Raw genomic sequence first — 26,846 nt, forward strand, 5'->3', positions numbered from 1 at the left:
GGCCTGGTGGTGGGTGTTGAGGAGGGCACGTTCTGCATGGAGCACTGGGTGTTGTGCACGAATAATGAATCATGGAACACTTCATCTAGAACAAATGATGTAATGTATGGGGATTAACATAAGAATTAAAAAAAAAAAAAAAAAAGAGTAAACGAGTCCAAAAAGAATATGCAACTGAGACAGAATCTGGCCTGCAAAGCCTAAAATATTTACCATGTGGCTTTTTAGAGAATTGTGCCAACCCCTCGTCTAAGAGCTCACAATATTGTCAGGGAAATCATGTTTGCATATGCCCAACAATTCATGAGAAACATAGGATTATATAATAAAGTGCTAATTTAAAGAATGGACGAAAGGTAAGGTGGGAGTTCAGAGAAAAGAGGCATTAATCACTATGGTCAAAATTATTTGGGAAAGTCCATGCAGATGATCAGCTCTCAAACTTTCCTATGGTCATGAATGATTTGGGGATCTTGTAACCATGCAGATTCTGATTCAGCAGTCTGGGATAGGCTCAAGATTCTGCATTTTTAATAAGCTCCCAGGTGAAACCCAGGTTGCTCTTCCACACACTATATTTTGAATAGCAATGACTAAAAGGACAGGGAGCATTTGGAAATGTAAAGAGCAGCATGTAAAGGGGACTGCCTGTTGATGCATTTAGAAGTCATAGTAACAGGCTTAAGAAAATAGTTCAACAGCAGCTTAAATGTACCTGTGTTTTCCATATGTTTCATGTCAAGGAGACGACAACCCCCAGGGCCCAATTTTCCCCAACCCCGCTACCCAGATTACTGACACTAGACCAAAGCCAAAAGAGTCTTTTACATTCATATGAAATACACCAATCATTTTTTCCAGGAGTCTGAAAGAAGGAAAAGGCCCGTTGAAAGGAAAATTTTCTTATGCTGTGAACTAGATTGATATGAGCAGAGTTACCTTGTAATATAAATTTTGCAATTTAACTAGCTTCTTTTCTATCCTTTTACATTCAAATTGATCTAAAATGTTATTTAAAGTTTTAATGTTTTAAGTGCTGTAAAATCACTCCTAAACAATCAAAAGCCATTTTTAGCTCTGGCCAGAGTATACTGTACAAATGAACCATTCACCAAAAGAACGATTTGCTTTTAGGACACTTTAAGCACCCCCAAGCATGCATTTGTCTGAACTAACGTAAACACTATTTAGAGTTGTAAAAATTTTAAGAAGATTTTATTATTTTATTTACTGCAAAATAAATAAATCTGTAATAGTCTCAACTATGGTTTAGGGGTGTTTTAAGTTAAAATTATGGTGACAGAGTGAATGATCCGGATCCTGCTGCTTGAAAAAGAGTCAAGGGCAATCTTTAAAATCAGGCCATCTTCCTGCTATTCATAAAAGCAAAAACTCATAGAGGACAACCAGATTCCATTACAGCCAGGGAAAAGAAAGTTTTAACCCTGAATAAGACATTTTGGGGCAGCTCAGTCTTTTCCCCCCAAGGTTTCACTTAAAGCAGTAGAGGAAAATGTCTTTTCAAATTACCTCTTTCATACCCACAACCATTATTCCTGGGTAGAGATAGGCCCAATGGGGGCTGCTTTTGAAATAATCAGTGGCATTGAATTCAATTAGTGTTAAGTGGTGCCTGCAGAAAGCACAGTGTGCAAAAAATACGTCCCACTCCAGAACTGAGTAACCCTGTTTTGCTTCCTTCCTCCTACCCACATCTACAGAGAGATCTCCCAAGGGTCGCTTAGTTAGAAAGGGTCCCTTCCTACTTGGAGCTACCTTTTCCAGCAATCATCTAATTTCTCAACCCTGGGAAAGTGCCCCAGGCTCTCTTGTCCTTTAACATTTACAGCTTGGTTTCATTTTTAAGCCTGTAACATATACAGTAGCACTCTCCAGTCCAGTTCTCAGCTCAATCACTGAATTGAGAGGCTTAAAACTGATGAAAGCTTTGACAAATAGGTAAGATGAGGAAAAGCTGAAGAAACTGAAGTTACTTAAACTGGAGAAAGGAGAACGAGAGGTAAGAAAATCAGTGATGTGCTATAGCCAGCTGATCCTAGCTCTTGAGAGCTGATCGTTAAGTATTTAGGAATTAGCCTAGCAAATTGTTAAATACAGCCATTAATCAAAAGTAAATTATACACTCTTACATACTGCAAACAAAAGGAATACAAAGGGTCCAAGGAGACTTTAGGGGTGATGGATATATTCATGATTTTGATTGTAGTGAAGACTTAAGGAAGTATATATAATACTGCAGAATGATTGCTAAAACATTCCAAATCTTGTTTATTTCCTTGTGAAATTTTATGTAAGATTTAAATAAGCTTAGTCTTAATAAGTAAAGCCTTCATTTTTCTCATGGTATCTGTTCTTATATAGACAGTGGTAGAGAAATTTAGAATCTCTGTTCTAGCGAATGGAAGCATGAGTTCTGCTGGTCAGTGATACTTTATTGTGCGCCGTTGAAAACTCACCTGGTCACTATAGCTTCATGATGGCACAGTTGGAAACCTCTCCAACCTACTCAGTAGCCCACTTGTAGGAGCTGAGAAAGCAAGTGGCATGATTGATCCAAGCCTGGAGGCCAGCAAGGAAAGTGTATTGGTGGGTTGAGAAGGTAAGGGAATTGTGGAAAGCAGTAAAATAGAGGTTGAAACATCATCCTGGAGTATGGGCTGGAAAGGCAAACAAACACAGTCTATATTTTCTAAACTTGTAGGTCTTTATAAAGAGTGAGCCAAGAAATGTAAAAAAATAAAAATAAAGTGATTTTTAGATGACAGCCAGTGTCCACTATAATTTGTCTCAGATTCAGATAAATCACTAAACTATTTTAGCTCCCAACTCTACCTTTAAATGGGATTTTGTTACATTCTATTTTGAACTTTTCAAAATCATATCTCTTTAAGTTATTATAAAAACTGCCTAAATCATTTATACTTAAGTGTGATTTTGTTAAAGTTTGCAGTTACCATCTTGTCCTTGAGAATGAGTTTGGTATCCTGCTTTGCAAACAGCATTTAAAGTAAAAGCATTTAGCAGCTGCCATTTCTCATGGCAATTTGCGCCTTCTAATAAAAACTGAAAAACAATTAGACTATAACTGTTGATCCTAAGCTTTGTTTTAGTTCAGCTTTTGTGGATATAAGGAGTATAGACTAACTGGCATTAGCTAGCACAAGGAAAGGAAGTTTACTGTAAGGGCTTGGATTGAAAAAGAAAAGAACTGGAATTACAATAGAACCTGGCCTTGGGATGCTGGAGCTGAATGGCTGTTCAGTTTCCAGGTATCAAATCTACATACTCATTCCAACTGTCCTGTCAGGTAACACTGTTCTACTACCTACAAGCTTTCTCAAAGTTTGTGGCCCCGCATGGTTTTGCACAAGACCCTCTAGCAAATTCTTACTTCAAATCTTCAAGAAATATGATGTCTCGATGTATCTTTTGTGATGGTCAGAGGTGGAAAGCCAGCCTATGGATTGGCTCCCAAAGTCAAGTGCCCACTCTAGTCCAATCAGTTTTACCTGACTGGGACTACCTGATGGGACTAAAGTCACCTAGGCAGAGGCTCTGGATGAAGCAGTTCCCACAGAAGAGGGATGGGCATAGTAGGTGATTTTAATTACAATTGCTAATAGGTCAGGACTGAGGAAAAATGGGCCCAATACCTACCCATGCTCATTTTGGGGTATCTTAGGAACATAGCAATAAGACTATAAAAATTTTCTACTCATTTTGTTGTCTGTTCAGTTTCTGTCAATTGTATCTATTGATAATTGATATATTTGGCTATACAATTGCTAATTGATATATTTGGAACTGGGGCAGGGCTCTGTACACATAATGTGCTATTATGTAGCACATTATGATTTTCATTTTTTTTTTTCTTGAAACAAAGACTTCTCACAATTAGCCACCCAGCCAGCAGGTAGTATCATTGTGATGTGACAAGGCAATCAATCCACATAACATCTCCTTATCAATAGACTCTCAATTTTTGTTTAATAATCACTGTCAAGCTTATGGATAATTCCTGCAAGTAAACAAGTAAGAGTTTAACTTTGGTTTATCAAAAAATTTTTAGTTGTATTAAACCTTACGTGTATGTACATTGTATCCAAATGCCTAGAAATGCTAAGTTTTGGCATTTTGAATCATATTGTATTCAAATGTCTAGGAGACTTATCTTTTGTTTTTTAAAAACATTTTATCAAGGACTTAATTGTACTGTACCGATTTCAAGAGCTACATTTAGGAAGTACAGTTAATTTGAACTACATTTAGAACTGTAACAGATTGTGTGAATTAAGTAACTTCCAAGCTAAAACTTATGATAGCTTCCTACCACATAATGATTACAATTACAACCATTCTGGGTATGCTAAGGTAACAACACATGGCTGTTCTTTGGGCTCCAGTTGTTCCTTTTTACAAGGGTTACTTGGGCACTATAGAATTTGGACAGTTATGGGAAATTATTCATTGTTATTTTATTTGCAGTATTGATATGCTTTAAAGGATTACCACATGATTATTACTCCTATAGGCTTTATTAAATTCTTCAAACTTCAACTATTTTCTAAGTGTGAGGTGGATTCTTTTTAGGGTAAGTTAAGTCTTTTAGGCAGCTATGATGCCATCTATTTAATAAAGTGTAGCAAACGTGAACTTTTTTTTTGTTCTGCTTCTGGGATTCTTGGTCAGTTGATAGGTAGGTAGGAGAGATCCCCAAGAGAAATAACTATTCCTGTTAATTTGAACAATTGGAGTTTCATGTAGTTGATGTGAATTTTAAGAGATGTCACATTCCAAGCAGTCATATCCAGGTATAAATATATAAAACTAAATAATGGTTTAAAATATGGAGATTAAAAACAATCATGGCAAGGGAAATATCAGTAGAAAGTCAAGGACTGAGGAAAAAGAAGGGAAATATTTGGTCACATTGGTTTATATAAGTGTTAGAACTGAACTTCATATTTAGTTGTAGGATTTCTTTCAGCCAGACAGGGTAAATTACAAAGAAATACATTTCAGTTCCTCCGTGGAAACAAATATTTTTGCTTTACAAAAGTTTTAAAAATATTTTTATTGATAAATATAGTGTATACACGCAAAAGTACACAAAACAACATATTCAGCTCAATGAATTACCACAAAATCACAACTAGAACAAGAAAAAGAACAAAGCCAAAACACCAGATTACTGCCACCCTATTCCCTTCTAATCATTGTCCCTTCTCCCCTCCCCAAGGTAACCATTATCCTGACTTTCATGGTAATTGATTCCTTGATTCTTCTTTATAATTTTAACACTTAAACTTACAACCCTATACAACACCTTGCCTGTTTACATGTAAATGGAATTATATAGTATTCTTGGGATGTAATTGACTGGGAGTCTGGCTTCTTTTGCTCAACTTTATGAGATTTTCCACATTGTTGCAAGGAGTTGTGATTTTTCTTTTATGTTGCTATGTAGCATTTTGTTTATAGCTCAATATATTTAAGCCTTGTACTCTTGAAGGATGTTTGGCTTACTTCCAGGTTGGGGTGATTTTGAATTTTACTGCTAAAAACATTTTTATAAAATGTATCTTGATGCACAAGTGCATCATGCATTTCCATTGGTTATATTCCTCAAAGTGGGATTGCTAGACCAAAAACTGTTTTCCAAAACTGTTGTACCAAGTTACTCTCACCAGCAGTATGTGACAATTCCCATTGGTTGGGTCCTCAGGCTCTGAGTCCCTCACAGGCTGCAATCAAGGTAGTGGCTGAGGCTGTGGTCTCATCTCTGGTTCCCCTGATACCCCTATTGTCAGTCTTAATTTTAGCCATTCTGATGGGTGTGAGGAGTATCACATTATGGCTTTATTTTTCATTTTCCTCATTACAAATAAGGTTGAGCACCTTTATACAAGTTTATTGATCTTTGAGATTTTCTTTTGGAGAGCCTGCTAAAGTATCTGACCCATTTTTCTTATTGATGGTCAATCATTTTCTTAGCAATTTATATCCGTTTTTCATATATTTTACATATGGGCCCAATTGGCATCTGGTAAATACCTTCTTCCAATCTGTGCCTTGCCTTTCATTCCCTAATGTTGTCTTTGGATAGACCTAAGTTCTTCAGTTATCAATTTAATGTACTCAAGTATATAATTTTTTTTTCATAGTGACATTTTTGTTCAATTTAAAAATCATTCCTGTCATTAGGACAATTTATAGACAGCTCCTAGAATGTTAATTATTTTATCTTTTACAATTAAATATATAATCAACTTGCATATCATTTGATCTGGGTTATGGTTTGAAGTAGAGGTTGTTTCTTTTTTTCCAACAATGTGACTATCAAATCAACCAAGCACTGTTCATTATCAAAAAGTCCTTTTCCCACTGCTTAGGAGTATCACCTTCGTTCTTAAATCAAGTGGCCATTTATGTAAAGGTCTGCTTCTGAGCCATCTATCCTGTTTCTTTCATGTTTGTCTATCCTTTCACCATTGCCACAGTGTCTTAATTACCATGATTTTATACGTGGTACATACCAACTTTATTATTCTTCAAGAGATCTCCGAAAGTTTCTTGGATATTTTTGGTGCTTTGCATTTCCATATACATTTAAAATAAACTTGTCATGTTATACCCCCCACCCCCACCCCCGCAACACACACACACAAACCTACACTCATACACCTACTGCAATTTTGAATGGATTTGCATTGAGTCAATTTGGGAAGAAATAAGGTAAAAATATTGAGTCTTGCAACCATGAACATGATGTAATCCTCCATTCACTGTTGACCCTTGAACAACATGGGCTTGAACTGTGCAAGCCCACTTATAGTTAGTTTTGTTTTTTTATAAAGACAGCACAGTACTATAAAGTATTTTTCCTATGATTTTCTTAATTACATTTTTTAAAAAAGATTTTATTTATTTATTTTACAGAGAGAGACACAGCAAGAGAGGCAGCACAAGCAGGGGGAGTGGGAGAGGGAGAAGCAGACTTCCCTCGGAGCAGGGAGCCCTGTGTGGGGCTCGATCCCAGGACCCTGAGATCATGACCTGGGCCGAAGGCAGACACTTAACAACTGAGCCACCCAGGAGCCCAGCATTTTCTTTTTTGTAGCTTACTTTATTGTAAGAATACAGCATACAATACATATAACATACAAAATACGTGTTAATTAACTATGTTATTGGAAGACTTCTAGTCAACAGCAGTAGGCTATTACTAGTTAAGTTCACGGGGAGTTAAAAGTAACAGTGATTTTTCAACTGCACAGGGGTCAGTACCCCTAACACTTGCTATGTTCAAGGGTCAATTGTATTTAGGTCTTCAATTTCTTTCAAAAATATTTCATATTCTCTGTAGAAATGTTGCGATTTTGGTTAAATTTATTTCTAGTTACTTGATATCTTGTATGCTATTAGAAATCATATTTTATTTTTTTAAAGATTTTATTTACTTATTTGAGAGAGACAGAGATAGCGACAGAGATGGCACTAGAGGGGAAGAGAGGGAGAAGCAGGCTCCCGCTGAGCAAGGAGCCCAATATAGGACTCGATTTGGGGACTCCTGGATCATGACCTGAGCCAAAGGCAGTTGCCCCAGAAATCATATTTCTTTAAAAGTCAATGTTGTTTGTTCCTAATATATTCAAACATAATTGGTCTTTGAATATTTCCTTCGTATCTGCAACTCCGCTAAATTAATTTATATATTTAATAACTTCTACACTTTTTGGATTATTCTATGCACACATCACCTATGAAAAAATAGCTAAAATTTTCCTTCATAATCTATACCTTTTATTTCTTCTTTAAAATACTAAAACCCACAATTATCTAAATCTGAGTAATGTGTAACTCCAGCTGTAAATACAGTAAAAAGGTGCCAGTGGATTCAATTTTCTTTCCACCTCCCATACTCTCACTCGACTACTCTGACCAGCTCACTACTCCTTACATCACTTCCAATCCGGATGAGTCTGAGCCGAGCCCGGCGAGCTTGGAGGCGGGCTGCGGAAGCGCGCGCCGCTAGCACCCTGACCGCTCCGCCCCCTTGTCCAGACGCAGCCAATGAGCGGCTGCCTCTTTCGAGCGCCCTATCGGCCAAAATGGCGGCGGCCGTTGGCGCTGAGTCCCGCTTGTAGTTCCATTGCCTTACTACTCCCCTTGCAAAATGTGAAAGGAGAAGGGGCTGGCGGAGGGGGTGTGTAGGCAATGAGTCGGCGAAGGAAACATGGGGACAGCCCTGGCCTGAAGAACACGCCGCGGAAAGCGGCGGCGGCTGAGGAATGCAGCTCGATGGTCGAGCCAGGGAAGAGGCGGCTGAGGTCGGCCCGCGGCTCAGAGCCCCGCAGGGCCGGAGAGACGTCTCCCCGGCCCGTGCCGCAACAAGAGCAGCCTCCAGCAGCCGCTTCGTGCAGTAAAAGTAACCCCGAGGGTGAGACGTCGGCAACGCGGCCTCTCCGGGCTTAAGCGCTGCAGCCCCACAGCCCCGCTTGCAATGGGCGATCCTAGGGTGCGGGTGGGGGTGGAGTCTTAGTGCTTTCTTTCTCTGGGCTTCTTCCCTCGTGAGTCCGAAAGGAACACGACGCCACTACCCCCGTGGTTTTAGTCTCCGAATTTGAGCTCTGCCACGCTCTGTTTGACCACCCACTTGTTGCCCCTGGTATAGGAATAGGCCCTGTGATTTACCTGTTTGAGGGAAGGAGGGCGGCTATTTCTATACTGCTCCTCCAGTCTTCAGCAGTGGCAGAGCAAGGAAAACTATCTGATAACCTGTTGCCTTCACTTTATTTCCAGGGGAATTGTTCCCCGCCCCCGCAAACTTTTTGCCCTGACTTGCTTTAGTGAAGGGATCATATAAACAGCTATAGCTATCTCTATCATCCTCAAGAGTCTGGGTGATGTCTCACTTCATTATGAATAAACCGGAAGTCCTGTGTATGGTGTCCCTCCAAGTAGGAAATTAAGGGCCCCTGAATATTTCATTCTGGTCAATTTTTGGTGTTCTGTTTTTTTAAAGATTTCCAGTAAATCCTGGTAGGAACTGAAATTCACACAAAAGCTCTTTCTTAAAGTGTGTTCTTAAAATACGACTTTTGTTACCTTATTTGTCTTTAGTTTACTCCCATAAGGCAATTCTGGAATGAACAAAAACAAATGTAGAAATTTAAAAGTGATAGTGGACAAAACTTCACAGGAAATGGGTCGCTAAAGCTTTTTGAAGTAATTAGCATAAGTTGGATAGAATTAATGAAAGGGAGCTAAACAGACTTTTACTGAAGTTTCTGCTGGGAGCTTTTTGATTTTCGAAATTACAGGTGGTTCCCAAAGCCTCCAAGTTCCAGTGGTAATGAATGGAGTGACTAGATTATACAGTAGTAGACATTCATAGAGCTACTGAGTTATCTTAAAATACTTGCTATTTACAGTGTCAAATTTGTGAAGTATTACAAGGATTTTTATGTGAAACATTTCAGTTGTTATTAAAGTAATATCATCTCTGGGAGAAAATTTTATAGTTAGACTATAAAAAGTAATCTAAAGGATATGTGACATTGGGGTATTAGGAAGTAAAGTAATGCTTTACAATGCAACAATTGTTTTTTAATCTTATTTTATGTAGAAAGATATGAAACACCAAAGAGAGTGCTGAAAATGGATTTATTGTCATCTACCTTCAGTTCTCCTAATGATCCAGATGGACAAAATGATATCTTTTGGGATCAAAATTCTCCAATGACAAAACAGTTAGGTAATTTATTATTAATTAATATTTTTATCTGGGTAAATATTTGGCAAATGATTAGGATTTAACTATAGAATTTCAGTAGGGTAATAACAGAACTTTTATACAACAGATGTTCTTTGAGAAATCTTACGTGATTGGTATGGTACGCATGTGATGTCAGTGCATAGTGATCTAAGCCATGCTAATTAATATCGTTTTCTATGAAGTGACTCCTATTTTTAAAAATTAAGTTTTTTGTTTACCATTTATAGGAATGTCTTTGTTCTTTAGGTAAAGGAAGAAAAAAACAGATTTACACCACAGATAGTGATGAAATCTCACATATTGTTAATCGTATTGCTCCTCAGGTAAATATCACTAGTTTTATAGTTTATTTTAGAACTGTGAAAACTATGCCACTAGGCCCATGTATGAAAAATGTTGTCTTTTACAATTCTCTTTTCTGAAAATAGAGCACCAAAGGTTACTTTTACCTTTTGTACTACTGAAATATATGTTTTGAAAAAAGTAACATAATGTATAATTGGCAATATTTATTTTCCTAAGCATATATCTTATATTTTAATTTTTTTAGAGTAATGAATTTTGACTAGAGCGTTGTGTTTATTTTGTGTTTAATGTTGTTTAACAATATATGGCATTATTTTTAAAGTTACTAAAATAATAGAATCAGACAATAAAAATTTAAACTTTTTAAAGTTTTTTGTGATTGGTGTTTGTTTACTGTCAATAGCACAATTTTTCCCCATTGAAACTGCTCTTCTTAATACTTGTGGACTAATATGATCATTGAGAAATACTCATAAAAGTGGAAAGAACACTGGATTTGAAGTTCTCAGTCTGCCTCCTATATTGGGTGACCATAAGCAAGTCACTTAAGCTCTCAGAACTTTAGTTCATTCAGCCATAAACTAGAATTACTTGTCTTGCTCTCTCCATTGGACTATTATGAGGATTAAATTAGATAAAAATTCTTTGTAAACATAAGCACTATAAATGTAAGGTTATTTTAAAGTTCATTATGATAATTAAATTATTTACTGTCATAGAACCATCTTCAAAAGTTTCTCTATCTTTATTTCAGTTCCTCTACTGCTTGAATGGAATAGAAATACAAGTTTAAGGCAGCCTGTATTCTGAACCTCTTTACTGTCCTCTCTCTTTTTCTTATTTAACAATATTTAAATTCAGAAAGCATCTAATTTTTGCTCAGTGTCCTCTTTGTAGGAAGTATGGGATTTTTCCTTGACATACCCTTGGATAGTGACTATATGTTCACCATAAACAATAGATGGCATTGTTCCAAACTGTGGTTACAAGGAATTACCATCATCCAGGTGGAGGAGACAGGAAATAAAGTTTTTCTTAGTGGCTGTAAAATATCCAAAATTACAATTAGCACAGTCAAAACAACTCTGTTGCTACTAGCTTTACATTCCATGTTTGGCGTGTCATAGAAATTCATTTTACATTCGGTTCATTAGTTAAATAGCTTTTATGCCATAATACTATTTACTTCATAAGTTAACAATAGATCTTCATTAATTGTGGGTTTCACATGAAAGAAGCATAATAAAATGTGTTTGGACTGGCCAGCTTAAATAGTGATAAAAAGATAGTTGAGTAAATTACTGGACCCTTTACCTAAGTGGGCTGGAAATAATAGCTCACATAAAGAAATAGAAACAATATGCAAGTGGTAACTTGTATATAAGAAAAAATACAGTGAAATTAGTTGCTTTTAAATGTTACTCTTTTCAACTAAGCACTTTTAAAGCATGTAAATCTTTGGTAGTGTAAGATTGTCATGTTCTCAGAATGACATGTTCATGCTTTTTATTTTTAGGTGAGTTACCTCCTCAAGTAGTTATTTAAGTCACCTTGATATTTTCAGAGATGGCAATTTTTCCCCCCCTCAAATATTCACTTCCATTTTCCCTGGACAATCATTTCACTTTTTTGAGGGATACTTTTCATATAGTGTTGTTTATTTGAGGATGTATATTTTTTCATAATTTTTATACAACTCTACACAGAATACTCTTTAGGATTAAATGAAGTAATGTGTTCAGATTCCTTATATAACACCTGGATTGTAGTTGGAAATCAATAAATTATGCAATTATTAAAGACATTTTTAAAATTTAACACAAATAGTATAAAAACATACACAGGGCCCTTGTATATATAAAATTGGACATAAAAAGTTGTCATACCTTTATTCTCTAAAAATTGAATGAATTTAAAAATACTTGGTAAATGGACAAAGGGTCCATAATTAAATCATTAAGAATATTTTCCCTAAATTCAAGGTTGTTGTTGAAACAAAAGTGAAAATATATATTGAGTCTGAAAGTAAAATTATTGATTACTGGAGTATTTTGTGAAGCTAAAATCTAGGTTCAACTGGACATCTAAGAAAACTGCTTGCTGAATGAGGATTTTAAAGTATCAAGTTGTAGAGATAATTTCATCTAAACCTAGTAAATAAATATAAACTGATAGCTTCTTCATGCCGAGCATTTTTCTGGGTGCTGATCATAAGATCAGTCCATGCTTTTAAGTATCCTATAACCTAGTGATAAGATTATTTTTAGCTTGTGTGATAGTTATTTATGTTCATTCTAAGTATTATATTCATTCTAAGTACAAAAATAGAGTGGAAAATGGTTAAACCATTTGATTTGTTCATTTGTAACTAATGAATAAATTCATTTTCTAATTTTTTTGCATGATCAGCTCACTGAAAGGAGTAGCAAAAACATCGAGGATTAAAATGGCCCTTTCTTTTCCTTAATAGTGGTTAAACTTCTTTTTCTGCTTTCTCTACTTATTTTTGTTCTTATCCCTGCCATATTCTTAGCATCAGTTCTAACCTTGCACTTGACTCAGTCCTGAGTTTAATTTTAAGTGTTCCCAGTTCAGGTCAACATGGATTGTCCAACTTTAGATAAAGATTATAATGGGGATAGGGAAAATTTGGAGAAGCAGGTGATACAGAAAGAATTCCATATGTATCTCTCTCTATTCTTAATAAATCATTCAGTTTTCTCTTGGGAAAAAAAAAAACTGCTTTTACTGTTGAATATGCATATGTTAACTAATTAAATTCTTAAAACTTAATTTTTTAGAAAATAAGAAATTACCAATTCTGAATGTTTTCACTTCCTGAAACATAAAAGGATCACTTCTTAGAGCTTGTTATTGCCATCCTCCAACTTCTCATTATTCTGGATTTGTTTAGTAACTATCACCTTACCAAAATTTTTTGCTTTAGGAAAATAATTCAGTATAGTTAAAGTTTTTTCTTTTCTTTCTTTTTTTTGTTACGTAAATTTCCTTTTTTTCCCTTTTGCCAAAGGATGAAAAACCAACAACAAACTCCATGCTTGGCATGTGGATTGGTGCAACTGCTATTCCTTGTACTCCTAGTGTAGCAAAAGGAAAATCAAGAGCAAAAATCAGCTGCACAAAGTAAGTTCAAACTTTACAATTTTCCTGAGATTCAGTGGAGTAAATATTTTTAATATTCTGTTTTGGCTTTGTAAATATATCAAAATGGCTATAAATTATATTTTTTAGTTTTGACATGTAAAATTTTAGACTTAAAATAATTGTGTTAAAATTTTGAGTTTTAATATATTAAAATATGCTTAATAACAATTGAATATTTATAATGACCCTTAGAAGTTTTCTTATAAGTTCTATAATTTTTTCAATAGGTTAAAAACACAAAATCGAGAGGAAGAACTTATGAAATTGGCTAAGCAATTTGATAAAAATATGGAAGAGTTAGATGTGATTCAAGAGCAAAACAAAAGAAATCATGATTTTATCCAGACAATTGCAGAAGCAGAGACTTTAACTAATTATAAAGATAATGTACAAATGCAGTTATTACATGATATAGGTCCTGAAATAGATAATTCTATAATAAAGAAGCCGATGAAAGAAAACACCAAAATGTCGGTGGTAAATGATCAAAATAGCAGTCAGAAGCCATTTGACCAAAATGCTGAAGCAGCCTTTAATGCCATTTTTGATGGCTCTACTCAGAAATGTAGTGGACATTTCAGCCAAGATTTGTCAGATGCTTTTTTGAACACAAGTAATACCAACTTTGAAAAGAAAAGCGCTTTAAAAGAGGAGAAAATCATTATGAATGAAATTCTGGTCCCTGAAAAACTGCCAGATAAAACCCCAGGATCACTTTTTTGTCAAGTAGACACTCCTGGAATGACAAAATCATGTGTGACTTCTTATACTGAGAAGCCAGAAGCTTTTCATAAACACCTTGATGCATTTACTACCAGTGATTTTGAGGATGATTGGGAAAACTTACTAAGTAATGAACCTTTTGTTATGCAAAATGTCAAAATGTGTGAACTTTTCCCTGCTCCTAGAACAGCCCAGATTGCTGATCAAAAGCAAAATTATAATTTTAACAATAAAAATGATAAAAATAAGTCAAGAATGAATACAAGTCTAGATACCAGGGTAAGGGATTCAAAAATTTTACAGGATCTCCCTTCAAAGACATATAACAAGGAATTAATAGATTCTGGAAAATATGGGTTTTCACTAAATCCAAACGATAAACCAAGCAAATTACCATCCACTGGAAATAAAATGAAATTTGAGAAATCTTTCAATAAAACTGTTGTTCAAGACAAAATTCAAGACTGTGCAGTTGCGTCTAATCTGACAAAAGTAAAAGAAGATATGCACACTAAATTTACTTCTAATGTAAATATTTCTGAAAAGTCAACTTTGAACACAGGATATTCTAATGAACAAAAAAATAAGTCCATTTATAATCAGTCTTTTAAAGCACCTGCTAATATAGATCATTTTGGCTCTGCAACTTTGGGCAATGAAACCAGTGTTTATAATCCAAATCAGACTAATACATCAAAGTTAGGTTCTTTCTTTGATGACTGGAATGATCCATCATTTGCCAATGAAGTTGTTAAAGCATGTCATCAATTAGAGAATACCTGGGAAGCAGATGATGTAGATGATGATTTATTATACCAAGCATGTGATGATATTGAAAGACTAACTCAGCAACAAGACATTAGAAAGGACAGCAAGATATCAGAAAGTAAACTTGAGATCAATAATAGTTCCAAACATGGAACCGAAAACATGTTTACTACATCTAAAGAAAGTCAATTGGTGCAGTCAAAGCATTTGAATCTGAGCAGCATTTCAGGGCATACATCTTTCACAAATAGCCCACAATTAAATAAACCAGTGAAGATGGAAAAAGGAGAAATTTGTGGAAATTCTCCAAGCTTTTTAGGTGCTACAACTAATTTAACAATATACTCTAAGAACTCAAATTGTCAGATCAATAATCTACGTTATTCCTGGAATAACACTGATGTTCCAATACAAGTGAATAGTACTGAATCGGTTCTTATAGGAAATTCAAGTTTGAATGTGAGTTCAGATCATAGGAATACAGAAACTGCTACTTACAAGAAGAAATTAAGTACTCAGCATCTATCCCATAGGAGCACAACAGATGGAGCTAAGAGTGACCTTAACAGACCAGTTAGATTTCCTAAGTATACATTTACAAAGATGAAAAATTCTCAGATTCTTTCCCAGTTCAATCAAAATTGTATACCAGCAAGTATTTCTGATACCAAAATTACACAGGGTTTGGAGAAAAATAAAACTGTCAGCCCATTTTGTGGGAAGACTGTTCAACAGCAGTCTTTGGTGAAACATTCTGAATCTATGGAACAGCCTTCAAAAGGTATGTATAAAATAGTTTTCTTTGAAAATTATCACCTGGGAAAGTAGCTAAACTAGTTATTTGTTATATTGAATTTGTGTAACAATTTAAAAAATCATGATATTTAACTAGAATTCTTAAAGTGACTCTTAAAAATAATGCTCTAATATACAAAGGGTGTGTGATTTATGTTTTCAGAAGACTGCATTAGATTCTTAGCTTTTAATACAGTGACTAGCATATGGTAGGTACTCAATAAATATTTGTTGAATGTTTTCTGAATTGTTTCCTAGAAAATTGTACTTTAGGTAGATATATTGCTGTGAGATTGTGTTTACTAAATGTCTCGTTGTTTTAAAACTTGAATAATCTTATTCCTATGTTTAGCAGAACATTGAGGTGAACGATATTTGAAAATTCAGAGCATTCTAATTAAACACATTTGCTACTATAATATCTGATATAAAACTCTGTTAGTTGTGATGGTTAGAACTGTAATTTACTAAGTACAACCGGTCATCTTTGATTCTTCTGATTCCTCTCCCACAATTCTATCAAGTGCCATTGTTTCTACCTCAAAAAAAAATACATCTCAAAATTGTCCATTTTTCTCACTCTTAATTGCTACCACCCTTATCCAAGCCAACATTTTTTGACTAGATTGTAGTTCTTTTATCTGTCCCTTTTCAATTCTAGTCTCCAAACAATAGGATAATCTTTTAAAAAACAAACAGGCAAATATGGCATTCCTGTGCTTAACCACAGCCTTCAATGATGGCCCATCATTTTTCAAATAAAATTCCAACTCTACGCTGATTTATAAGGCCCTGGATTACCACTCCTTAGCCTGTCTGTCTGCTTTTTTATCTCACCTACTAAGCTTCAACTACACTAGCTATCTTTTTGGTTCCTCAAACAGAATAGTTTCTTTCCTAGATCAGGAGATCTGACTGTGCTATTCCTAACTAAAACTACTACTTCCCAGCATTTGACCCCCCATTCCTGTCTTTTGGTTGCTGCTTTTTTATCCTTAGGTCTCATTTTAAGTATGACTTCCTCATAGAGACCTTCCTTGAACAACCTATAAATAGGTCTTTTCTTTGTTATTTTCCATCATCTCTCATATTCCTTCGTTTCTTTTATCACAATTTCCAAGCAAGTATTGATTATTGTCTGTCCTATCTGTGAATACCTAGGCGTACCACAGTATCTGCCACTTAGAAGATGTTTAGTAAGTATTTGAATGAATATCATGCAATATAATGTGAAAAATCTGTTATTCACTGATGTTGTAATGTTTTTTAAAAGGGACTGTGTCTGGCATAACTACTTGTACATCTTAATGCCCAGTTCTTTCTCACAGCCTCATGTTTTCACAGATGCTGTTTCCTTCACCAGAAACACAGTGCCCCCACATTGCATATACCAAATCTGCCCAGCCATTTTCCATTTGTCCTTTAAAACACAATATGTTTCTGTCCACCCAGATAATTTAGCTTCACTTTCTCTGGGTTTCTCCAATACCCAGTGTTAACTTCTGTTACAGCATTTACTATGCTAGCTTGTAATTATTGATTTTCTTAATCAGTCTTCCTCACTGAGGGCTAACATTAGGATTCTTATCTATTATGTAGATTAATGCTAATAAGGTGAGGGAGTCTTTGGCTCCTTTTAGCATTAGATCATTGTTTTCTGTTTAGACTCTAGATGATGATTTTGTTGGCATTACTGCTACAACTTTCCTATTTAAGTGATCCCACCCTTTTTTTTTTTTTAACTTGTAACAGTAATATGCTGGTTGTTTAAAAAGAAAGAAGACAGAATAGATTAATTTGAAGTGAAAAATTAAATTCTCTATTTCTCTTTTCTCACAGCCATTCCTCAGGGAAACCACAGTTAACAGTTTGGAATACATCATGTAGTATTTTCTGTGCATATAAAAGCGTGCATGCATGTTTGTGTGTATGTATATGTGTGTATACCTACACATTCATTTAATCAGATGGAATTATGTACTATGTACCTACCCTTTGACAACTTGGTTTTGCCTTCATCTAATATAGCTATCTTTTCCTGTTATTCATATAGTTTTGCTTCAGTCCTTCTAATAACTACATAGTATGTTATTATATGGATGTACCATGATTTATTTAACTGTTTCTCTATTGATGGAAAGTCCAGTTTGGTTGCATTTTTTGCATTACAAACAATCCTCCAGTGAATATACTTCTACATAAATTTCTCCATGCTCCTGTGATTGTATCTGTTAATTATTGAAAAATTGATGTAAGAGAATGTTTTGAATTTGATGGATATCACCAAATCTTCCCCCAAAGTTACATCAATTTATATTCTTATCAACATTGACAATGAATATTTCCCTACATTATAGCCTTGATATTTTGAAACTTTTAAAAATTGTGGTCAATCTATAATTTAAAATATTTAAATTTATATTTAAATAAGTGTAATTAATTGGACCATACTCTCAACATGAATTTAGTTACATATAGTTATAACTATATTAAAAATTACTACATCTCTGCAATATTTGAGTTTTCCCAAAACTACTATCCTGTCTGCATTTTTTATGGGTGGATAATCTCTTTCAGTTTATCTTATCAATTTTTTTAAGTTTACTGATAGTACCTAATCTTCTAATTAACATTAATCTTCTTGATATTGTCTGTTGTTTCTACTTTCTTTTACTTTGTTATGTAGCAAGCTGCTCTCCAGAGAATGTCTCTGAAACAAAACCCATTTAACTACCTCATTGCTGTAAGGCCCGGTTTGGCAAACCATGGCCTATCCAAATCCAGCCCATAGCCAGTTTTTGTACAGCCAGCATGCTAAGATGGTTTCACATCTTAAATAGTTGAAAAAATCAGCAGAAGAGTAATATTTCATGACCTTTGAAACTTATATGGAATTCAGATTTCATTGTCCCTAAACAAAGTTTTATTTGAACATAATCACATCATTTGTATTGTCCATGGCTGGCTGTTTTCATGCTACAATAACAGAGTTGAACAGTTGCAACAAAAGACCATATGAACTTCAAAGGTTAATATATTTACTTTCTGGCCCTTCACAGATTTTTTTTTTTCTTTTTTGCTGACCTCTGCTGTAGGATAAAGATTAAGAAGAGCCACTTTTGCTTTGTATCTTGTAATAGTTTGAGACTTTACCATGTATTTTTATTGAAGATTGAGTTAAAGGAAGAGCTGATGGGAGAAATGGATGACTCTCTCTAAGTCAGAATTTCATAGTGTGACTTTGTTTACATCATTTGAAATTATTTTCCAAGAATATCACCAAGCCAGTTGTAAAACCAGTTTTAGAGAGCTATGTTCTTTTCTGCTGGCATGGATTATTAACCTGTTTTCCTTCCAAACTTATGGTCACTTCAATTGTGTGTGTGTTCTGAGTTTTCGTTTCTCAGCTTTGAGACTAAAATATTAGATAATTAGTCAAGCTAATTATAAAGTATCTTGTAGCATCTTTCTGTAAGGAAAAATAGCTACAAATCTGTGAGATAATTAGTTTAGGAAATAAATAAGGCATCAGAGTAATCTGGGGAGTTTATCTAAAATATTTACCTCTTACCTTGAACACCCTCTCCCATTTCCAATTATACCAAGAAAGGAAGGGGAGACAGATAATTTATTTTGGACAAATAATCTCCCTTAGTTAACAAGGGAAATGTCTTATAACAAAATCTGAACCTTTGTCTAGATGGTAGTGTAAATAATACTTCTCTGCCAACAGTACTACAGATTCATATTCTGTGAGAGGCAGATTTTACAACATAAACAGCTTTACCAGTACAAGGTCATGTAAATATGATTTAAGGTGATGGTCTTAATTTTAAAACATCCTTTAAATGAGAAAATACGTTTGCTAATTTTAAAGTTTGATTATTATTACCATTACGTAGATAATCTAATATTTTAGCTTAAAGTGACTAAACTGTGGAATTAAATTCATTTTATTAGAACTTAGTATTTTGCATAGATATAATTGAATATATTATTAAAATCAAACTTAACTATTTTCATTAATTTAAAACACATTGTTTATTTTATAGTATATTATCCCTGAAGTATACACTAAAATATGCTGCATAGGAATATGTCAGAATGCTTCACATTTCTGTATACTTAAAAAGACATTCAAATTGAAGATTTTATTCAGATATTCTCCTTTTTGAAATAATTTTCTAATGTTTATATAAAATGTATTCTCCAAATAAAAATATTTGACAGTGAATTATATGCTTATTGTCATGATAGATTTCACTAGATCACTCTAAAACATTTTTCCTCAATGGCTAAAATGAAAATCTTGGAGCTCTATAGAGGGAAAAAAGTTGGTGTGAATATTAATATAGCTTTTCAGTAAAAATACACTACTTGAGGTATTTGTATTTAATTCATTATATTTTGACTGCTTTTTTACTAAAGTTTATATAACATTTAAAATCCCAGTTTTTAAAATAATACTAATTTGTGAATTATATAAATTAGATGTCCTTATTTACAAGAATTATGTGCTAAGAAGTTAAAATGTAGAGTTTAATCAAATGAACTTTATGACATTTTGAAAAGGTATATAAAATAAGGACAGATTGATCAGTGCTTGATTTTCTTTTGGCTAGAGCACTGTATCTGTAAGTGGAGTATCATATATAGTAGTTTAGTGTGAAATAGTTATACCAATATGGCAAGTCTGGATAATAAAAAAGTAAAAACTAAAACTCATATTCAGGATGACTTTACAGTCTATAAAAGTAATATCTATATTTTGTTTAATTTTTAGAGGAAGAAGAGAAAAATAAAAAGTATTCTCCTGAAGAAATTCAAAGAAAAAGACAAGAAGCACTGGTTCGAAGAATGGCCAAAGCACAGGCATCATCTGTAAAGGCAGCTCCCATTTAACTTGATTTCTTTTATGAAATATTAGTTGGAAGATGTAACAACGACAGTTAATAGCTATCTGTGATAGGAAATATTTTTTCTTGATTTCTCTGTGAGAAATTTAATGCTGACTTATAAAGCATGGACTTCTTTTTTTTTTTTTATGGACTTCTATTTTATTTAATAAATCAATGTTGCAATTCAGTGAAACCTTTCCTTGGAGAGGTATGTGAAAATAATTGCATAAAAGTTTTGGAAATTCAGGAGAGTTAGCGATTATGTTGTAGAATTATACAGAGTAAGTAGTTATATTTTTAAATATTGTGGATCATCCAAAAGTGGTAATCTACTAATTTTTTTATCATAATAACTCCTAATACAAAGCTTCAACTCACTAAGTAAATAAGATTTTATTTTTTATAGTTTTACTTTCAGTAACTGTTTCTAAGTTTTTTATACATTTCTGAATCTTAAAAACACTTTCATATTTTTAGGAACATGGTTGGTGGGAAATGACTTCAATTTATTTGTCAGTAAATCACTATTTTTAATTCCTAATCTGAAATAGATTTTAATTTTATTTTTCTAAAACATGATGTATTTTGGAAACTTTCCACTATTTTTAGGGAAAATGCTGATTTAAGAAGTTTAGAAAAAAGAAAGTAGACTGGCTATATAAATAATACAGTATTATTAACATTTAGAACTGTCAGAACCTTTAGATATCATCTGGTCCAACTTCTTTTTTGTATAGGTGAGAAATGAATACTGTTATTCTGAAAATCACAAGGCAGGTTAAAGCTGTGCTGAAATTAGAATGATTGCTTTCATTCTAATCAACACCTAGACAATTGTACCATTTTCTTCTGAGTATTAATTAGTATATAAAATAACTTGTTTGTAGGAGCATTAATTATTTCATAGTATAAAACTAAAAAAAAATAGTAACTCACAGTACATTAAGGACTGTTTAATAATAATGCTCATTGTTTTGTGTATTAAAGAATTCATTCCAGAATATAAAAATGAGAATCTTTCTCTTTTTAGTTTTCCTATAACTATTTAATTTTCCCTTAATTAGTTTTCTCACTTTACTAATTTGCTCATCTCTATTACTCTATTTTTTTCTTTTTGTCTGTTTAGAATTCACTAAGCCAGAAAATCTAAACAGAGGTCATAAGGGCAGTAAAGATGCTTTATTTGTCCTAAATGGCTTTGGGAGACTTGATGAAAGGTATAGATGCACCTATTAGTGCATTTACCACTATTCAGGTGTCTTAGAGCTATGATAATATCAAAACAATTAAATGCATTTTAAGGTATGACTATATAGAGATATATCACTCTGACAATTGTATTTTCATATCTACAGTAGAGTAACACTGTAACACATTCTTCTTCCTTTAGGTATTATTGGAAACAGTAGGGGTTAGTGGCCCTTCAGTGAACACACAGAGGGCTGTATAGATAGTTTCTCTAGGTTGGCTTTTCCAATCTCTAGGAAATCTGTTTCTACACAGAGGAGGAATAATTGGTAGGCCTGACAGCTTAATTCCAGCTCAAGCTTGGCTGCTGTTTATGCATCTCAGGCTGGCTGTGGAAAAACTGACATTAATAATGCCATGATTGCAGGAAAGTCCACTGCAGAATAGAGCCCATCTATCACTACTCTTTCTCTCTCTTTTTTTTTAAGATTTTAATTATTTGACAGAGAGACAGCGAGAGAGGGAGCACAAGCAGGGGGAGTGGGAGAGGGAGAAGCAGGCTTCCCGCTGAGCAGGGAGCTCGACGTGAGGCTCAATCCCAGGACCCTGGGACCATGACCTGAGCCGAAGGCAAATGCTTAATGATTGAGCCAGGCACCCCATCACTACTCTTTCTTGCTGCAGCCAGGCAACCCTGATCCCAGGAAAACTTGGGTTGCTTATTACACAGAGTCAGTTGTATGCAGGCATGTACCACACCTTGGGAAACAGTGCTTATATCACTAACTTTTACATTCCTGAGAACAGAGGCACCTTACTCATCTCTGTCTACCCAATACTGATATTCAATGGTTACTTATTAAATATTTTATGAATTTAGATATATTCTGATGGCAGAGTTCTGCCTTCCCCTCCTTAAAGCAGTTTGACTCTGATTCCCTGAGCTATTCAGTATTAGAAAATGTTTCTAGGAACGATTAAAATTTAGCCTAATACTGATTAGTCTAAGTCTAATTTATCTAAAGTCTAACCATGATCTTCAGTTCTTGCCGGAATGTGATGATCAGAATCACTTGTGGGACTCAAAAACAAAACAACAAACGTGTGTTGTTGTGCCTTCTTTAGACTTCATAAAAGTACATCTAGGGGTAGATTTCAGATATGTGTGCTTTTAAAGTTCATTGGCTAATAGCCAAGAGGGTTGAAAAGAAACTGTAATTGCTGTTCTATAAGTTGCTAAATGTTTTATTTACCATGCACAATTTTAAGAAATTACCGTAACTAATTTGCTTCTCAAAACAACTATGTAAATAACACTTTCACCGCCATTTTACAAAAAAAAGAAGCTGAAGTAAGCATATTAAGGGATATTCTCAAGGTTACACAATTAGAAAGTAGTTGGAGCTCGAGTTTGAACCCAAGCAGTCTAATTTCAAATACTGTGATCTTAACTATTGAGTGTACTGTCATTCTTGGAAACTATTCATAAAAATCACTTGTCTGTGGAAATTATATGTACAGGAAAGAATTGTTACATTTCAGGCAAGTGTGCCAAAAAAACTCACTAGAATTCTATAGCTTAACTGTATAGCTCAGGAGAATTTTTTTTTACAGTCCAAGTTGCTGTTATAGATGACTCCTATACTTTATGTGTACATGAGCAGGTGGGTGTGTACTGATTACATGAATCCACACAGAGATCTCCTTCTTTTTCATTCAACCACTAAACAAAAGAGTAAAGAAATACATAAAATGTATAGCTATTTAAAATGTCTTCATTTTACCTCACTATTTTACTAACTTCTGGGTGTTCTGATTTTAAATCTATTAGGGAAACCTTAATTGCCTAGTCTAAGATGAAATGGCATACCTCAAGCTGCTAGTAAAACTCTGATCCAAGTAATAAAATCAAGGTTTCTGGTTAGATTCACACTATATAGAAGAGGTATTCTGCATTTAATTTGTTACAATATGTTATTGTTAAATCCAAGCTCACACAGATTGTAGTTGGGAAAAGGAAAAGTATTTTAATAGTGTTTTCAGATAATTATAGGTATTCTTTTCTGATATTACACAAAAACTCAAGAAGTGATAATCTATTAAAAGATAGCTCTAACTTCTGTTTCCAGCCAAGATGGAATAATGAGGACTGCATGCACACTTCTTGCTGAAAGAACCAAATAAACTACATGGAAAAGTGGATTTCAAGACAACCTGAGAATGAGGAAACAAACAAATAGAGCCCTACCATTTTCCCAGCTTACTGCCTTGAGGGAGTTTCCAGACCATGATGCAAGGAAGAATTGAGGAACAGCCCAGTAGACATCATGAGTGAGAAATGGAGCTGAGACACTAGGGAGACTAAGGTAGCTAGAGTTCACAGGACAGAGTACCTGTGAGAAGAGAAAACTGAACTCCAGAGATCTGCAGATGATCCCCTTTGATAATTAAATTCAGTACTGATTAGCACATATATGTGAGGAAATGGAGGCTGGAGAAAGACATATGATGGGATTAAGAGGGAGCAAACATTGTCCGGTGCTCACAAGCATCTAGTAATAATGCCAGTTCTTACCAACCAAGGTCACTGGGTAGTTACTTGCCTGAGTAGTAGGGAATGATTTGCCCTAGGATGCACTGCTCTGGGCCCACCCAACAAATCATAAAAGCAATGTCAAAAGGGATCAAACCATTCCCACAGAACAACTGCATGCTAGAACAAAGTAAAAATACTTATAGAAAAACAAAAATACCCAGCACCTATGAGATAAAATTAACAATGACTGCCCTCTAATTAAAGATAACTAGGCATGCAAATAAGCAAAAACAACCTATAAGAAGAATCAATTGAAACAAACCTGTATCTGATATAGATGTTAAAACTAACAGGATATTAAAATAGCTACAGTTATTAAATGTGTTCAAAAAAGTTAAGTAGAAACATGGAGGATATTAAAAAGACTAAACTCAAACTTTTACAGATGAAAGCTAAAATGTCTGAGGTGAAAATACACCATATAGGATTAATGGCAATTTACACATTGTAGAAGATTAGTAATTAGTGAACTTGACATATCAATAGGAATTATTCAAAATGAAAAAAAATTTAAGGAAAAGAACAGTGAGTTGAACAATTTCAAGTAGCCTAATGTATGGTTAGAGTCTCTGAAGGAGGAAGTGGGGGGAGAGTATACAGGATATTTGAAATAATGACCTAACAATTTTCAGACCTTATGGAAACTATTAACCCGCAAATCCAAGATATTCAATAAACTCCAAGCACAAGAGATCTTAAGAAAACTATGAAGCCACATCATAGCCAGTATAAAATCATGAAAGCAATAAAAAAGAACAAAGGGACAAAGATGAATATAACATCAGAATTTTCATCAGAAACAATCTGATAAGACAATGGAGAAACATCTTTAAAGCACTGAAAGGAAAAACCTGTCTATCTAGAATTCTATACCCAGCAAAATATCTTTCAAAGTCAAACATGAGATAAAGCTGCTTTCAGACATATAAAATCTGAAAGAATGCATCACTGGCACTACAAGAAATACTAAAGGATGTCTTTCAAGCAGAAAATGATAAATGAAAATGTGGGTTTACATGAGGGAATGATGACACTGGAAATGATAAACAACATGGGTTAATATATGAGTTTTAAAAATTATTTAAATCCTTTAAAAGAATTGACTACTCATATAAACATAACAATGTTGTGGGGTTTATAACATAAAAGTTAAACATGACAATAGCATAAAGGCCATAGGAAAAAAAATATGAAAGTAGATAGTCCTAGTCTTGCACATTTTGGCATGCGTGGGTTTCAGTTACATAACACCAGTTTCCTAACAACGTAGTTCAAATTTCTGTTAACACGGTATATTAAACTATGAATACTTGCATAAAGTACAAACTTTATAGCTATCTCAGTCCACAAATCACTACATAAATAACATGTGGATTATGATGCATGATCAATCATGTCATTTGTGACAACTGCCCAGTTGACATTATTCCCAGTTCAGAGCTAAGGAGAGAGGGGTTCAGTTTTTCTATCCTGAGCTATACCCTGTTTTAAGACCAGTTCAGGCTGACTCCATATCTCAAGATCTTTCCACAGTAAACCACTATTCTCATGGAACCCAACATAGGGCTTGAACTCATAACCCTGAGATTGAGAACTAAGCCAAGATCAAGAGTTGGGTTCTTAACTGACTGAGCCACCCAGGCACCTCCCCATTATTTGTAAATTCATCCATTCTTTTGCTGTGATTGGTTTATGGTGTTTTATATAGGGCTTCTTGTTTTTGTTTTGTTTTTAATACAATTGGACTTATATTAAATAAATGAAAATTTTAAATGTTTAATAGAAAATATTTCCTTTGGTATGAAGGATTTAGTAGTATATTCTAAATGCAAATATAGAAAACATTGTTTAAATGCTGAAGAGCTCCTGTTCCACTTTTTTTTTTTTAAGATTTTATTTATTTATTTATTTTTTTTTTTTTAAAGATTTTATTTATTTTTTAGAGAGCGAGCGAGAGAGAAACAGCATGAGAGGGGAGAGGGTCAGAGGGAGAAGCAGACTCCCCGCTGAGCCGGGAGCCCGATGTGGGACTCGATCCCAGGACCCCGGGATCATGACCTGAGCCGAAGGCAGACGCTTAACCATCTGAGCCACCCAGGCGCCCCAAGATTTTATTTATTTATTTGAGAGAGAGGGAGCACAAGCAGGGGGAGTGGCAGAGGGAGAGGAAGAGGGAGAAGCAGGTTCCCTGCTGAGCATTCTCCCAAAGTCATTATCTCTACATCCCAGTACACAGAAAGGAAAATTTAAGCCATAGGGACAATCATGCTTTAAATTCTTGGGAATTAAAACCCCACATCTCTAAATTATAATTATTGCCAAAGCTATTGAAATAGCATTTCCAGAACTTGGTAATGGTGTACTTAGAAAGAGAACCACAGTTCTGGGCTCTAGACATTTTCAGCACTTGTGGATATGGCTTTTCCTAATGAACTTTTCAAGTAAGTCATCAAGCTGTTAATCCTCTGCTTTAGATTTCAATTGACAATATCTTTCTATAGTCTGTGGTAGTACACTTACAGACTCAAAGATTTATGTTAATAAATTACACCTTTTACTTGGTTCTACCAATACACTTTTTGTGATGTTGAAAGTGTTATTAGTAGTT

The 26,846-nt window shown here is 34.4% G+C and overlaps 1 protein-coding gene across 3 annotated transcripts; it reads left to right on the forward strand.

Moving 5' to 3' along the window:
• Positions 1-8,097: 8,097 nt before the first annotated feature.
• Positions 8,098-26,107, forward strand: ETAA1 (ETAA1 activator of ATR kinase). 3 transcript variants are annotated; one of them, XM_081833615.1, is made up of 6 exons: positions 8,098-8,461; positions 9,650-9,778; positions 10,046-10,122; positions 13,137-13,249; positions 13,498-15,542; positions 23,772-26,107. In XM_081833615.1, the coding sequence occupies exons 1-6, from the start codon at positions 8,239-8,241 to the stop codon at positions 23,783-23,785; spliced, it is 2,601 nt and encodes an 866-aa protein (XP_081689741.1). In that variant the 5' UTR covers positions 8,098-8,238; the 3' UTR covers positions 23,786-26,107. The 3 variants fall into 3 exon arrangements, with proteins under 3 accessions (XP_081689741.1, XP_030880310.1, XP_030880311.1); XM_031024450.2 differs by lacking the exon at positions 23,772-26,107 and adding an exon at positions 20,340-22,027 and having other exon boundaries at positions 8,099-8,461; XM_031024451.2 differs by lacking the exons at positions 8,098-8,461; positions 23,772-26,107 and adding an exon at positions 20,340-22,027 and having other exon boundaries at positions 9,650-9,773.
• The last annotated feature ends 739 nt before the right edge of the window (positions 26,108-26,846 follow it).

This window comes from Leptonychotes weddellii, chromosome 10 (genome assembly GCF_054177405.1).
Source record: "Leptonychotes weddellii isolate Sample4059 chromosome 10, ASM5417740v2, whole genome shotgun sequence".
NCBI lineage: Eukaryota > Metazoa > Chordata > Mammalia > Carnivora > Phocidae > Leptonychotes > Leptonychotes weddellii.